The 15,387-nt window shown below is 41.6% G+C and overlaps 1 protein-coding gene across 3 annotated transcripts; it reads right to left on the bottom strand.

The window, feature by feature from the left end:
• Positions 1-1,937: 1,937 nt before the first annotated feature.
• LOC105183983 (uncharacterized) lies at positions 1,938-14,619 on the bottom strand. Of its 3 annotated transcripts, none has more exons than XM_011142476.3 (9): positions 14,476-14,619; positions 5,659-5,796; positions 5,080-5,206; positions 4,877-4,970; positions 3,988-4,103; positions 3,473-3,706; positions 3,047-3,249; positions 2,683-2,751; positions 1,938-2,602 (listed from the first exon to the last, which is right to left on the bottom strand). In XM_011142476.3, the coding sequence occupies exons 2-9, from the start codon at positions 5,678-5,680 to the stop codon at positions 2,460-2,462; spliced, it is 1,008 nt and encodes a 335-aa protein (XP_011140778.1). In that variant the 5' UTR covers positions 5,681-5,796; positions 14,476-14,619; the 3' UTR covers positions 1,938-2,459. The 3 variants fall into 3 exon arrangements, with proteins under 3 accessions (XP_011140778.1, XP_011140780.1, XP_011140779.1); XM_011142478.3 differs by lacking the exon at positions 14,476-14,619 and adding an exon at positions 11,188-11,351; XM_011142477.3 differs by lacking the exon at positions 14,476-14,619 and adding an exon at positions 8,322-8,464.
• Positions 14,620-15,387: the final 768 nt, after the last annotated feature.

The raw sequence follows: 15,387 nt of genomic DNA, 5'->3' as shown, positions 1-15,387 counted from the left end.
CGAAGGAGAAATTCCGCGCGCGCGAGGTATTTCCCCTCGATGATGAACGCCTTCGGGACGTCTTATGTGTCGTTATGTAATATCGTTTGTACAGAGAAAGAAAGAGAAAAAGGGTGAGGGAGGGAGGGAGGGAGGGGGGAGAGAGAGAGAGAGAGAGAGAGAGAGAGAGAGAGAGAGAGAGAGAAATATATATATTGCCGGTGTGGATAATTTGAGCGCTGAGGATTATATAGATCCGGACGATCAAAACGAATCTGTCCGAAGTGGCAGGATAATTCCGAAAGTGAGATTTTAATAACTAACTCGAGCTAATTTGCTCTCAGCACGATGAGAGTCAGAGAAAAAGGGAGAGGGGGGGGGAGGAAAAGCGTGCGTTTAACGATAGTCACCGTCGGGTGTTAACGCTACGTTCCTCATCACTCTCTGTGTGTGTCTCTAATCGCAACACGATACGTACGAGCCTGCGGTTATTTCCAAAACATGTTATTGCGCTATTCGCGAATGTACCGCGCGTTAATGTCAGGCGCGTAATAATGCGTGCGACATCGAACGGCGAATAAAAATATTCGAGTCACGTCAGGTGTGCGTAATGCGCATTAATATGTCGAACGCGCCGCGACGACGACCGAGGGAGGATCATTTCTCTTCTTGCGGCGTGATCCGGAATTATACCGGGACAGGAAGCTGCGGTTTGATAAGGTCGTACCGCGAATTCTCTCAACGATAACCGCGCGTTACGTCGCACCGTGCGTGTTTTATTCACCGACCAATCGTTACTTCTTATTTAAAATTTATGCGGTATTAGCGGGCCTCCCCCGATCCCTCTCTCTCTCTCTCTCTCTCTCTCGGTCGCGCGACGATCGTAATCATCGTGTCATCGTCCGACACGGGAAATTTTACAACGCGTGAAATTTCGTGAAATTCGATATTATGTCGCACGATCGCGAATCCGAGCGCAGCTCGGACGGACTTTTCGTTAATTTACGAGGCAAGCAATATCTTTTTCCAATATTTTTCTTCACATTGTACGCAGTCGCATAAATCGCCGTCGGGGCTTATCAACGATCTCTTTGCGGCAGCAACGTACAAAAAATATCGGGGATCATAAATCGTGACGCACGGGTAAAAAATAGCGAGGGATGTATAGATTTTTTTTTTTCTTCCGTTTGCAACGAGCGCTAACGTCTTCTCGTCGCAAAGTGGCTCGCAACGCGCTCTGACGAGGAATAGGCGCATCCGTTGGCGTCCTTACACCGCGATGTTCATTCGAGCTTCATTCGATGTTCATACGTAGCGGTAGAGGATAAATCGAACCGCGATAGGAACCTGCAGAGTCGGTGTGCGACTCGATTGATAAGTAAACGCCGTTGAGTACTACTTAATCCCGCCGTTCTTCGTCGATTGATTTTCAATTCAGTTGTGGTGATATGATTTATGACGACGTAGTAATCTCGTTCTCTATCGTTTCTTTTTTTTTCATAACGGGCTTTTTTTGCGCATAATCTCTTTAATTTAACTCAGTTTTTTCCTGTGTATAAACGTATTTATCAACGCTGAATCAACTTTGAGCGAGACATTGTACGGCTTTTTTTTCACACCGATAAAATCCATCTCAATTATTGTTATCCAGTGAACAGCGGATTAATAGGGTCAATGTCGATTCCATTTCTTTTAATGTAGCCAGATTTACGTATGCAGAGATGAATGCGTTGATTTTAAGATGTATATAAATACAGGAAGGAAACAACATTTCTTATTTTATATATTAAAACAGATCTTATCGTAAAATATTAGAAATCGTACAAAATAGTGCAAAATAGTTAACTAATAACGAAAGATGGCCGCTGAAGAAAAATTGACGGAACTATTTACAAGCAAAAAAGAACGATTTATCGTGTAGATACACAGACAGTTGCACAAAGAAGTCTTCGACTTAGGAATTTAGATATTTCTTTTATTGTCATTGAATATCAAAATATCATTGAATATCAAAATTCGTCGATATGGCCGTAGAATTTCACAAACCCTTCTTATTCCCTACCTATTCCCTACTAAATATTATTCCCTACTAAATATTATTCCCTACTAAATATTATTCCCTACTAAACGTTTGTACCCACGTTATTCCTCCCACATACCACCAAGAAGACGTTCTCTCTCTTTCAAACAGTCAGTTCGTCGAAGCGGATTTCGCAAAGTGTTTATTTAGAAAGTTGGCCAGCGACATATCGAAATTAACATATTATTAACATATCGAAAATGCAACAGGATCCACTAACAAAATTCAGCTGCAGATTAGCGGCCAAATGCGAGCTTCGTCCGATAAATCGCGTTGGCGCGCGATTCGTTGTTACATTGTGTTATTCCGAACAAATGCGCCGCCAAATCATTGGCTATCATTGTCAACATTTCGTCGCCCCTCCCTCCCCTTTTCCTCTCTCTCTCTCTCACTCTCTCTTTCACTTAGGATATAATACGATCTGACTCTTCTTCTTTCCGAATGATATCCACGCGATAAGGGGTAGGTACCGCACGAAGAAGATGGTCATAAACGTAATCTGGTTGATGAAAATTTTCAGTATTGGTCCAATGTACGGCACAACTGAAACAAATTCGACATGTGAGGCTGCGCGCTGACAACACAATAACATGAGGCGTCGCGCAAACGCGCACGATACTTACGTAACAAACGGAAAACGATTTCGTGATATTTCATATTGAGCCAGCTGTACCAGCCAAGCGGTACTTCCCCTGAAATGTAAATTGAGGTCTCTCTTTAGCTCTTTATGTACTCTCAATGTACAGCCGAATACTCTTTGCACGGTCTTAATTCAGCTAACGGTGACGAGTGTAAGCCGTCGCGATGGTTTCGCGTACACATCCGCCCATAGCGTTCTAAGGATCGAATCCGCGAATACGAAGATATTTACATCGCGATACGCGCCACGATATCGCGTGGGTCGTTAAAAGTTTCGCCGGACGAAAGTGTAATACGAAGCGAGGCAAGAACTGTGAATGATGATCAAGGTAAAAACGGAATACTCACGTTTGACGTTGTAGAACCGATACGTAAACGTCAGTAGAGTCTCTTGGTTTACACTCAAGTTGCCGTACCACAATCCACTTAACATGGGCTCTAGCAATTCGTCAAACTCTGGGGATGGGTCGCTTAAATATTCGGAAAACTTGTCTATGATCATCTGGAGCAATTCGCGCGTCTCCGCAACACTCTTGCGGCATATATTTATTCTGTCAACAACAAGTTACGTTTACGAGGTGGGATAATTACACCTCGTATTCGTCGATAATTACGTCGATAATTCGTCGATATTTACGAAATTAGTCTGCACGTTATCTCTCTCTCTCTCTCTCTCTCTCTCTCTCTCTCTCTCTCTCTCTCTCTCTCTCTCTCTCTCTCTCTCTCTCACTCACTCACTCACTCGTTCGCTTGTTGCTATCGTATGTACATTACCGGTCGGAAATTCCCAATATGTGGCCCACTACACGCCAGAAATGAATGAACGCCTTTTCTTCTTCTGGTTTGAAGTGCACGCCGAAAGATTCAGACATGCACAGAAGATGACCTATAAAAGCGAATTGCGTGATCGCCATATCCTTCTGATAGATAGCCCCGGAATTATTTTTCTTCGCTTTATTGTTGCCCCAAGCATGTTTAAAGCGAATAGTTTTGATTGCCTTGTAAAATCTGCAAAAATATACAGAGATGTTGGAAGGAGTGAAGGACTCTTTCAGTTGGAGCTTCGGCGTTCGCACGAAATATCGGGTGAAGCTCGATTCCAGTTCCCTCGAGCGTAAGCGTATTTTTTAATCTCCTTTGATCACGACTGAAGGTAAAAATGTGAAAACGTGTAAAATGCTATGAGAAATCAACTGATTGTACGATTGATGCGGCGATAGACTGAATAAAGTTACGCGGAGGAAATTCCCGCGAGAGAGAATGTATGAAGAAAGTCTGTAGGAACTTACTTGCTCTCTGGATCACCCATATTATACGTGTGCATATCAATCACATACAACATAGTTCGATAATATCTCATGTATGCTAAATACGGCGTATTGCCTTGTTTCGTATGTGAGAGCACCTGTTGAAAGATGAAAAAGAAAAATGATACAACTCTTTCTCAGTTGTTCTCTATCATTAGGAGGTTGAATTAGTTCTGGTCCCTAGTAACGGATGGTTTTAGTAACAAGTTAATGGTTAGTACGAATGTTGAAATCCGGCAACACAGAAAGATTTGACATTTCTCTATGACATATAACAGTTTGCACAGTATTGTTACTGATAGTTTTATTGTTTGTACGCGTTCAAAATGGATCGGTACAAAATTGTATTTTCAACATTCATTACTTTTTTGTTTGATTTGAAAAAAATCGGCAACTAAAGCTCAATGCTAAAATGCTTGTTACAAGCATTATGGTGATCAAGCTCCATCGTATTCCAACTGTAAATTTTGGTTTCAACGATTCAAAAGTACTGATCAACCAAAAAAATTCGAACATTCTGGATTGCAAGCTGTATCGGAAAAATAGATTCGATTTATGAAATTTTTTTGTTAATAACTTTTCAATAAACAATGAGCGATGAGCTGGAGCTTTTTGAAGGATGACCTTGATAACATATGTCAAGGAAGTTGGGTCAAGTTACAGAAGCTGCGCCCCTAATATAAAAAAGGTTTACTATAATATTTTATCCTTTTTTTATGAAATCATATTACGACATCATATTCATCATAGTTGAACAAATATCACGATGTTGAAGAAATGTTGAAGATGTCGAAAGAAATAAATATACAAGTGTATTTATGTTCATTTCAACTCGGATTTTTGCATACATTATCAAAGAAAGTTCAAATACCTTTGATATCGATGGAATTGCAAATAATATAATGACTCCTATAGTGTTCGCAGTTATAAAAGAAAATATGTTCCGCAGACAAAAATCTTGAGACCTGAAAATAAACGTAATTAGTACAAATTATTTAACATAACATTATGTCACACTGGTTGATGATAACACTGCAGAGAGTGTCTTATATTTGTAAGTGTGAATGCCCTTACAGTTTGCACAACTTTTCGTCATACCAGTCTGGTAAATCTTTGGGTGTTACTTCGTAATGTTCATAGTCAATTTCGCTGACATCATTCATTATTAAATCATAATGTTCCTTTACCGTTGCCGGTTGAACTGTAATTTAATATATTATGTAAACGTTTCATTGAGCAATTTATTTATCGCTTCATGACTTGTTTATCTGTCTCTATCACTTTCTCTCTTTTTCGCACTTTTTATTTTATATACTAAATGAATGCAAAAGTTTGTGCTCGATTCCAATATCATTAGGAAAATTGTATAGCGCCATTAATTGTTACGTGTGCGTATTGTAGTACATCGTTGGAAAAGTGGTGCATTCAGTTGTGATTTGAGCGAAAAGCTCGTGTTTTGATTGAATTTATGTTGTGAAAAGATATTTCGAAAATAAGCGAAGAAGAGCTGCATTTACGGCGTGTTATGCTTTATGAATTTCAGAAGAATGTAGCAATTGGAGTCACCGTAAAAAACATTTAAGATATTTATCAGAACCGTAGCGTCAACAGTTCGGACTATAAGAAACGATTTTCGAAATTTAGTAATCTCACCGTTATCAATATGTTTCCTCATTATCTTCTCCAAGGTAGTAGATGATTAAATTTGCAGGCTTTATAGAATTTTCAGTCAAGAATGTAAATCGAAGCGATGTCCTTAATCCTTATCAGGCACCACACGATAATGTATATCTATGAAAATGCAACTTGTTTTACTTGCGATATTTTCTAGAGTGTTTTTCCATTTTGTTCGGGGTCATAGCGTGCACAACGGTTTTCTGGAAGAATCTAAATATTCTTCTAGCTTCGACCTCACGATGCTTGCGCGTAATCCATGCGTGCTCGGCTAGCGGAGATCTCGTCGCCGAACGTTGGGCCACGAGATCCCCGGCGAGGAACGATCAAAACAATGTTTATTCCCGCGTATTCGCCGTGTATGTCGGGCAGACCCCGAGCATGCGATCACGGCGTGTTACGGCCAACGGATTGCAGCCAATCCTTATCTGCCAGCTCGAGCTGAAAAAGAATATAATTGAGACCGAAATTTCATCTCGCTCTCTGCGCATTTGGGCTTTCTACCGAGCGGTCTTTATTTTTCGATCGCAACAAGCGAGCGCGATCTTCACTCGTTCTCTATTCGCACGATCGGTGCTTACTTCGTCGTGCTTACACTCGGAGCGCTAAAACAAAAATGGAAAAAGTTCTGGCCGATTTTCGTCCCTCGAGTCGAATATTCCCATGTCTCTCGGATCGAAAAATTTTTTCGGAAATCCGACGTTTCATTCAGAGTTCTGGTTAGCCCCTCACGAGTTCTGAAGATTATTATTAACATTCGATGCGCTAAAACCAAAATTGAAAGAGTTCTTGCCGATTTTCGTCCCCCGAGTCGAATACTTCCATGTCCCTCGGATCGAACATTTTTTTCGAAAACCCGACGTTTCATTCAGAGTTCTGGTTAGCCCCTCGCGAGTTATAAAGATTATTATTAACACTCGGTGCGCTAAAACCAAAATTGAAAGAGTTTGTAACGGTAACGCCCGGGGGGACCGATCGCACCGATCGGTCGCACATCGTCGCGCCCGCGACGCTTCGCTCGCCGCCGCGCTGATGCGTTCCTCGGGTGAAGGAAGGAAGGTTTGCTTGAAAGAATTCGTACTCGGGTTCCGTACGGTGTAATATTTAGTGCGCCCCGCGAGGCGCCCCATTTGTTTAAAAGATGTTCCATTCTATATATGAGTGTATGTGGGCAGGCTCGTTGGTACGGTGTGGCGCCGACGATGCGCGTTCCTCCGTGCTCGTGATCTCCCCGTTTAGCCGAGAGGAACGGTTCCTTATCCGCGGGGTCCGAGAAGATGTCCCGCTGCCTCTTAATGATCCGTTGTCCCCGGCCACGAGTCCTGTTGAGGACGGTTTACGCCAGTTGTTCTCTAGATAATTTGGAGATGGGTTATTCCGGGTGGCTTACCGCGGTCAAGACTGACGAACGAGCACTGTCACTTCTTCACACCCCGAATGTGGAAAATTTGTCTGTGTCGGTGGCTAATTGCTGCCGACGCAGACGGACGAGTACTTATAAATCCGCGAACAGATACTTAGAAATATTCTGTGTCGGTGGCTAACTGCTGCCGACACAGACGGACGAGCATTTATATTCGCGAACAGAACTTAGAGAATATTCTATGTCGGTGGCTAATTGCTGCCGACGCAGACGGACGAGTACTTATAAATCCGCGAACAGATACTTAGAAATATTCTGTGTCGGTGGCTAATTGCTGCCGACACAGACGGACGAGCACTTATATTCGCGAACAGATCTTAGAAACTATTCTATGTCGGTGGCTAACTGCTCCCGACACAGACGGACGAGCACTTATATTTGCGCACAGGAACTTCGAAACTATTCTATGTCGGTGGCTAATTGCTGCCGACGCAGACGGACGAGTACTTATAAATCCGCGAACAGATACTTAGAAATATTCTGTGTCGGTGGCTAACTGCTGCCGACACAGACGGACGAGCACTGGTATCCGCGAACAGAACTTAGAGAATATTCTATGTCGGTGGCTAACTGCTACCGACACAGACGGACGAGCACTTATATTTGCGCACAGGAACTTCGAAACTATTCTATGTCGGTGGCTAATTGCTGCCGACGCAGACGGACGAGTACTTATAAATCCGCGAACAGAACTTAGAGAATATTCTATGTCGGTGGCTAATTGCTGCCGACGCAGACGGACGAGTACTTATAAATCCGCGAACAGATACTTAGAAATATTCTGTGTCGGTGGCTAACTGCTGCCGACACAGACGGACGAGCACTTATATTCGCGAACAGAACTTAGAGAATATTCTATGTCGGTGGCTAATTGCTGCCGACGCAGACGGACGAGTACTTATAAATCCGCGAACAGATACTTAGAAATATTCTGTGTCGGTGGCTAACTGCTGCCGACACAGACGGACGAGCACTTATATTCGCGAACATAACTTAGAGAATATTCTATGTCGGTGGCTAACTGCTGCCGACACAGACGGACGAACACTTATATTCGCGCACAGGAACTTAGAAACTATTCTACGTCGGTGGCTAACTGCTGCCGACACAGACGGACGAGTACGGTAAATTCGCGATGCCGGTCGATTGACGAGGCTCGGCTGCCGGGTCTTGTAAAATTTCCCGGTGATTCGGTACGGTGCTTGGAAGCTTTACTCACCGGCGGATGCCTTTGCCTTCGTCGACTTCTCTTTATGATTCTCGCTGGAGCTCTTCTTGGTAGCTGATCCGACTGATTGACTGTCTCTCACGGTCTGCCTCGATCTCTGCTCGAGGGCGGGTTTTATACCCTTAATTCCTCTCGACGGTGGCCAATAACCGGAGGATTTCTCGGAAATTCGCGCATACGATTTTCGCGAATTACCCCTTCTGGGGAACCGATCTTTCCCGATCGCTTCGCCGAATTCGGCTTTTTCCGGCGATATGTCGGGTTGCCGCGGCACAGGTGTTCAGTGCTGCCGGGGACGCGCGGCGATCATTTCTCGCGATCGTGTGACGATCGGTGGTCGCCGCCACACGGTAGTAACGAGGGTAAAATACTCCTCGTTACAAGTTCTGGCCGATTTTCGTCGCTCGAGTCGAATATTTCCATGTCCTTCGGATCGAAAAATTTTTTTCAGAAATCCAGTGTACTGGGTACGTCGGACTACCGAAAAAATTTTTTCGTTCCGAGGGACATAGAAATATTCGACACGAGAGATCAGAACTGTGAATGGTACGCCGGATTTCCGAAAAAAATTTTCGATCTGAGGGACATGGAAATATTCGTCTTGAGGGACGAAAATCAGCTAGAACAATTCCAATTTTGGTTTTAGCGCGCCGAGTGTTAATAATAATCTTTAGAACTCGTGAGGGGCTAACCAGAACTCTGAATGGAACGTCGGAATTCCGAAAAAATTTTTCGAGCCGAGGGACATGGAAGTATTCGACTCGTGGGACGAAAATCGGCCAGAACTCTTTCAATTTTGGTTTTAGCGTTCCGAGTGTTAATAATAATCTTTAGAATTGGTGAGAGGCTAACCAAAACTCTGTATGAAACGTCGGATTTCCGAGAAAAAAATTTTACGTGTTTAATAAACAATCAATTTTTTTGAAAATCCAATGTTTTATTCAGAGTTCTGTTTAGCCCCTCACGAGTCCTAAATATTATTATTAACACTTGACGCGCTAAAACCAAAATTGGTAGAGTTCTTGCCATTTTTCGTTTTCTAATTCGAGAATTTTTAATATAATTTTTCTTATTGTTTTAAACAGAACTATTTTTAAAACTTATCTAGAACTATAGAACTATTAAAAGTCTATCTAGAACTCTAAAAAAATTTGCGTTTTTTACATAATGAAGGGCGTCGTGAAGTTGGCCTTCCGATTTTTAAAATACGAGTAGTATTTTCTCTACTTTAAATGACGGAACTCTTTTTATAAAGGTTTGTGAACTCTAGAACTCTGCGAGGGGCACTGAGAACTCTAATAATTTTTTTCAAATTTGAAGAATGAGGGGCCAACTTCACAGAGGTTCGCTGCCGTCGGCCGGTCACACACGCGAGTCGCGTTGGGCTGATACCGCCCAGTACAAGGACGCGAGGACGGTTCGGGATCTTTAAACAAGGAAAATGACAGTAGACCGTGATAGTTTATAAATCTTGCATTTATGCTTTGAGACGCGACACGATTCACGCAAGGCAGCACATCAACAGAGTCCACGACAATGACAGTTCTTCATTCAATTCATAGGGTTATCGGCGCCGAGCGCAACGGCTACCGAAACCGTTATAAATATGGTTTGCGATGATCGTCGAACGACGGTATCAATTCCGCGCCGACTCACGATAACACGGACGACGTGAAGCTCGATCGGGAGACGGACTCACGCGAAGCACAACCGCTTTTCGTCACTCGCCGAGTTTGCGGCGCGGCAAACGGATCAATAATTCGAGTCCGGAGAGATCGCCGATGAACGGCGTGATCCTGCAAGTGGGTAGCAAGCGGGATCGCGAATCGATACGCGCAATGCTACAAGTACCGGAGAAAACGGTGATTATCGTCGCTCGCCTCGTGATTTGGCTCTGGCTGTTGTCGACCTACCCACACGCTCCTCAACGCGTGCGATCGATCCGCTCATCGATCCGCGTTGCGCAGATATTAGCATTTTATGGCTAATTGCTTCCGCGCACGCATGTCACCAGAAACGCCGAGCGGATTGATGGCCCCCTCCGAGCGCGCATGCCTTGTACAACTCATGGGCACTACGATCCAGCACTACGAAGCCACGCGAAAACGCGCGAGAGCGACGCACCGGCGAGCACAACGTCGGTCACGCGGCCAACACGATCCATCGCACATGTAGCGCGGTGTCGATCGCTTATTTGGCTAGCTAGCGACAAGCGTTATCCATCCGCGTCAAAAGCGAGCACGCGTGCTTTTTTTCTCCAGGACTTAATTAAGGCGGTAGTGTTTATCTGATTGGAGCGAATGACGTATTGGAGTTCGCATCGATACGACCGATGTCACGCCGGGTTGATATGCTAATCACAATCCGCTCGAGGCGAAACCAATTTCACCTTTGCGTAAACAGAACGTGATAAAGAACATTTTGGTTATTCATTGCTTTGTTGCTTTAATACGGAAATAATGAGCGGTTATTAAAGCTTATTCAAGCATCTCGGAAACTTATTCTGAATCTGCTTCATCGGTTAAAACATATGAATATTGGACTTTTGAGGATTCAAAAGTGGTGATTTTCATTTGAAAAACAAAGAATATTCAGGTCAACAAAAAAAGTTCGAAAATGCCGAATTGCAGGTATTGGGAAAACTCATCTTAAACGATTCAAGAATTAAACGTTGGTAAATCAACCGCCTCTGATCGCTTACACGTAATGAGAAAGAAAAGAGGGCGAATGGGTTCCACATGAATTATCCGAATTAGCTATTTACAATCTTTCAATTATTTGCACATCCTCGTCACAAAAAAGAAGCAATTTTTCTATCAAATTGTAACTATTTCGGCTTTGAAGTAAGCGAACTTACTGGCAAAGAACGATGCTGCGCAAGAGCGCAAAGGCTCACGTTCTTAAAATTTAAGATCCCACGAGAACGAAAGTTGTTACTACGAAGACTACGAACTACGTGTTACTACTGAACACTACGAAGACTTAAAATTTCGACATGCACGAACTGTTTGCTTGTCCGACTTAAGTGCGAAAGGAGACTGATTTGCGGCCCGTGACTGATTTTAACTTCTTATATTCGTACTGAGAAGTCCCCACTTTACGGACTCTCCCAGAATAATCTACACGACTTTTATTCCCACTGTGCGAGAAACTTAATAAAAGACTTAATAAAAACTCATATGAAAACATTGTGAAGGAATTATGAAATTCTTGTTAGTGGGTTCGAGGAAAGAGAGACAGAGAGATTTCGCTAACCTTTATTCGATATAATAAACGTACGTTTACAGGGTGTTTCAGAAACAGATAAAGAAATAATTAAGAGACATAGCGAAAAAGAGTTGTAAACTCGTTATGATACGTAAATATCATTCGTACTTTGGCAAGGTTAAGACCTTGGCAGACCGAAGGGAAGAAAAGGGGTGCGCAACGCAAGTATCATTATCGTTAATAGTGTCATTATCGTTAACGAGTTGCAGATTATATATTTTGGAGCTATAGCAATATTTTTCAACCTCTTGATGTCATGACTCGCGCTTACAATCGCTTCTTCTATCGAGATAAGGCAGTCAAACCGTGAGCACTAATCCATAAGAAACTTACCTTATTTAAAATAAGGTTAAAAAAGCGCCAAGTGCACGCGACTCGTACCAATAACTTTTTTAAAAAGAATTCTACAAAATATTTTCTACAAAATATCTGATATCAAATAAGTTAAGCCAAGTGCTAATATATATACACAATTAAAAATATATTTAATTTTACCTTTTTTTAATAACAAAATAAAATATTCTAAAAGATATTAAAAAATGATTCTTAAAATTTAATTATATTTTTATATAATTTAATTTAACAATTCTAAAAAAATAAAAATATATCATAATAAATAAATCCAAAAAAAATAAAATTAATTATTTGTTCGCTCATTTGCTCGCTTCGCGTGCACTTGTCGCGAGACATTACCGTGTCTCTTGATGAGCGCTTATTTTCCAAAGGGAACATAAGTAAGCGCTTATTTGAAGCAATCTAATCTTCAATTTGAATTAGAATGTCAAACATGGCTTTACGGTTGCCCGGTGCGAAATGATTATTTTCGGGCCACTTTTTAGGCAACGATTGAAAAACATGAATTTTCTCAGGTGGCACGTCGAAAAATTCGATTTTATAAATTGCTGTGGCCGCTCTCAAGTTTCTTTCTGGCACCAGTTAGAAACATGAATGTTATTATATGTTATGTCATGATTATGATTTTATCGAAATTTTGATTTTCCGGGACAGAAGACTTAAATTCCTGGACACGGGACAAGCTTAAGAATTCCGGGACATTCCCGGAAATCCCGGCCATCTGGCAACCCTACATGGCTTTCTCAACGAGAATAATTTAACCAATCTTTATTTTCCATTTTTACGCGCTCATAAATTGCTTATGAAGGTCTTATTGCTTTTGATACGAGCGCTTAGAAATCACAGTAACCAGGCAAAATTAGCACTTATTACTTAGCGTAAACGCGTAAAAGCCAATCTACATAAGACGCAGGACGTGAGTTGCAGATCGCAGGTCGCAAAACCGGTTTGTTGTGTCTACGTAGTCTACATAAGTACGCAGCGAACACTCTCTCTCTGAGCCAGTGAAACAATAGAATGTCCTGCGTCATATGTATAATAGATTGGCCTTAACAAAATACATTCTGATTGGCTAGTCGCAAGACGCGGGACGCGGAAAATTAAAATTCGATTAATTTTTGTGCGTCCTGCGTATTGAAGTTTGCGACATGTAGCGGCTGGAAACACGTCACGCTGCGTCCAGTCTTGCGACCTTGCGATTCGCGTCCTGCGCCTTATAGGTGATCCTACAATACGTGTCGTAAGTTGTAAGCCGTAAGAATTGACGAATCACAGTCGATTATTACAAAGATAATCGGCTATAATTGGTCAGTTCTTACGGCTTACAACTTACGACACGTATTACAGAATGACCTTATGTAGATTGGCCTTAAAGTGTATAAACGTCCAAAAGATGCAAACGCATCCAGGAGCTAATATATTTCATTATGTTATGAGATTCGCTGTAGCGTTTTATAGCTTCAAGTGAACCAACTGTAGCACTACTATGTAGCGCTTAGAGCATTTGATAGTGCTTGCTGGACCGCACCCAGAGAGTCGTAGACTCCGTTGTCCAAACCTACCTGTAAGGGAAGATTCATACCTGAGCAGAAAAACAGAAAAGTCAAAACCGATCAGAACTCGCGCTTGTAGTCTATCTCTCTCTCTCTCTCTCTCTCTCTCTCTCTCTCTCTCTCTCTCTCTCTCTCTCTCAAGACCTCTGATTGGTTTTGCTTTTCTGCTCAGGTGTGAATCCTCCCTTACAGGTAGGTTTGGACAAAACGAAGTCCACGACTCCCTGGGTGCGGTTCAGCAAGCGCTGTCAAATACTTTAAACACCACGCTCCGAGAGAGAGTGCTCCAGAGGAGCGGGTCACAAGCGCTACAAGTGCTACAGTCACTATTTCTGCCAAGGTGTGAATCCTCTCTTAGGCAGGCCAAAAGAAAAAAGAAGAAAGTCATAGAGTCTTTTGCTCAATATGGACAAAGAGAGGCCTGTACACTAGGAAAAAGAATTTAGTATCTCTAACAAAACTGTTTAGTTGAGGCATTTTTTAATAGCAACCAAATATTTTGTTTTATATAACAAAATATTTAGTTGTCTCAACTAAATATATTTTTCTGCTTTGTTCTCTGGACCAAATGATTTTGTTCTTAGACGTCGTATATAAAAATTAAGCATTTTAGTTATTTTATCCATAAAAATTACATAATAACGAAATATTATTTTACATAAACTAAAATAATGCCCAATGGATACTATTTTGTCTTTCTGTGCACTAAAATTTAGATTTTATATATTAAGAAAAGATTATAGTATTTTTAACAAAATTCATATAGTCAAAGCTTTTTGGTTGCTATAACAAAAATATTACGTTATACGAACAAACCGAAATCAAACAAGATATTTGTTTACAGAAACTAAACAGTTTTGTTGGACATATTTTAACCAAATTTTGTTGTTGTTACAACAAAATTTTGGTTCACGCAACAATACACTTGTCCTAGTGTAGGGCCAAGAATGAGATTACGTAGCAACTCTCACCTGTAGGTACAGAAAAATGGTAGTTTTAATGTCTTCTTGACTTCAAAGAAGTCTCGCACGTCTCAGAAGTGGAATGAAAATGTGTAATAAGAAAACTGAACTTCCTTCTATCTTCAGTGTCCAAAACACCGAGATTGTCTGATTCGAGCTCTCCTGCGAAACTATAATATTGACTCTAGAAGAACTCCGTAGCGTATGCGCGTGCGTGTGCTTTCGCCTCTCTCTTGCGCCAGTACGCTTTGAATCAAGGTCTGTAAATAAAAGAACAGAAATAAATGGTCTGTTCTTTGTAGCTACACTGCTGAACTGGTGCAATAAACTAGAGTGAGAAAATCTATATTTATCTCACTTTAACTTATTGCACCAGTTCAACAGTGCAGCTACAAAGAACAGACCAAAAGTAAGGTCCTCTCACGGCCGCCAGTTTTGAGCCAGAGAATCTGTATTGGTGTACGTGATATTATGTACGTATAGTAATATGGTTTAGTTGTGTGATTGAACAAAGTAATCAAAACATAGTTTAAGATGTAATTAGAAGTAATCAAAACATAGTTTAAACACATTCCAAAATACCAATGAGAATTGTACAAAAAATTGCAGAAAACGAAAATAATTTTTGACATGACGGTATGTGGTTAATCAGCATCATGGGTCATGGTCGCCGCCGGGTTATTTTCGAGCCAAATCGTATGAAATGGATGAGAGGACCTAACCTTGTCCCGTTCCTCTATTAACGGACTTTACTCTGAACTACCTACCGACAGCCCGAAGCGCGCCTCTATCGGTCGTTCGCTTTGACATTTCCCCTACAACGGTAGATTGAAATAGAGTAAAATTATTCAGACATAAATTAACATTTTCTCATCTCCCATCAATTTTAGAAATCTTATTTACATAATGTGCCTCGCGTTG

The sequence above is a fragment of the Harpegnathos saltator genome, unplaced genomic scaffold, assembly GCF_003227715.2.
Source record: "Harpegnathos saltator strain DR-91 unplaced genomic scaffold, Hsal_v8.6 scaffold51, whole genome shotgun sequence".
Classification (NCBI taxonomy): Eukaryota; Metazoa; Arthropoda; class Insecta; order Hymenoptera; family Formicidae; genus Harpegnathos; species Harpegnathos saltator.
This window is presented reverse-complemented; position numbering and strand designations above follow the sequence as displayed.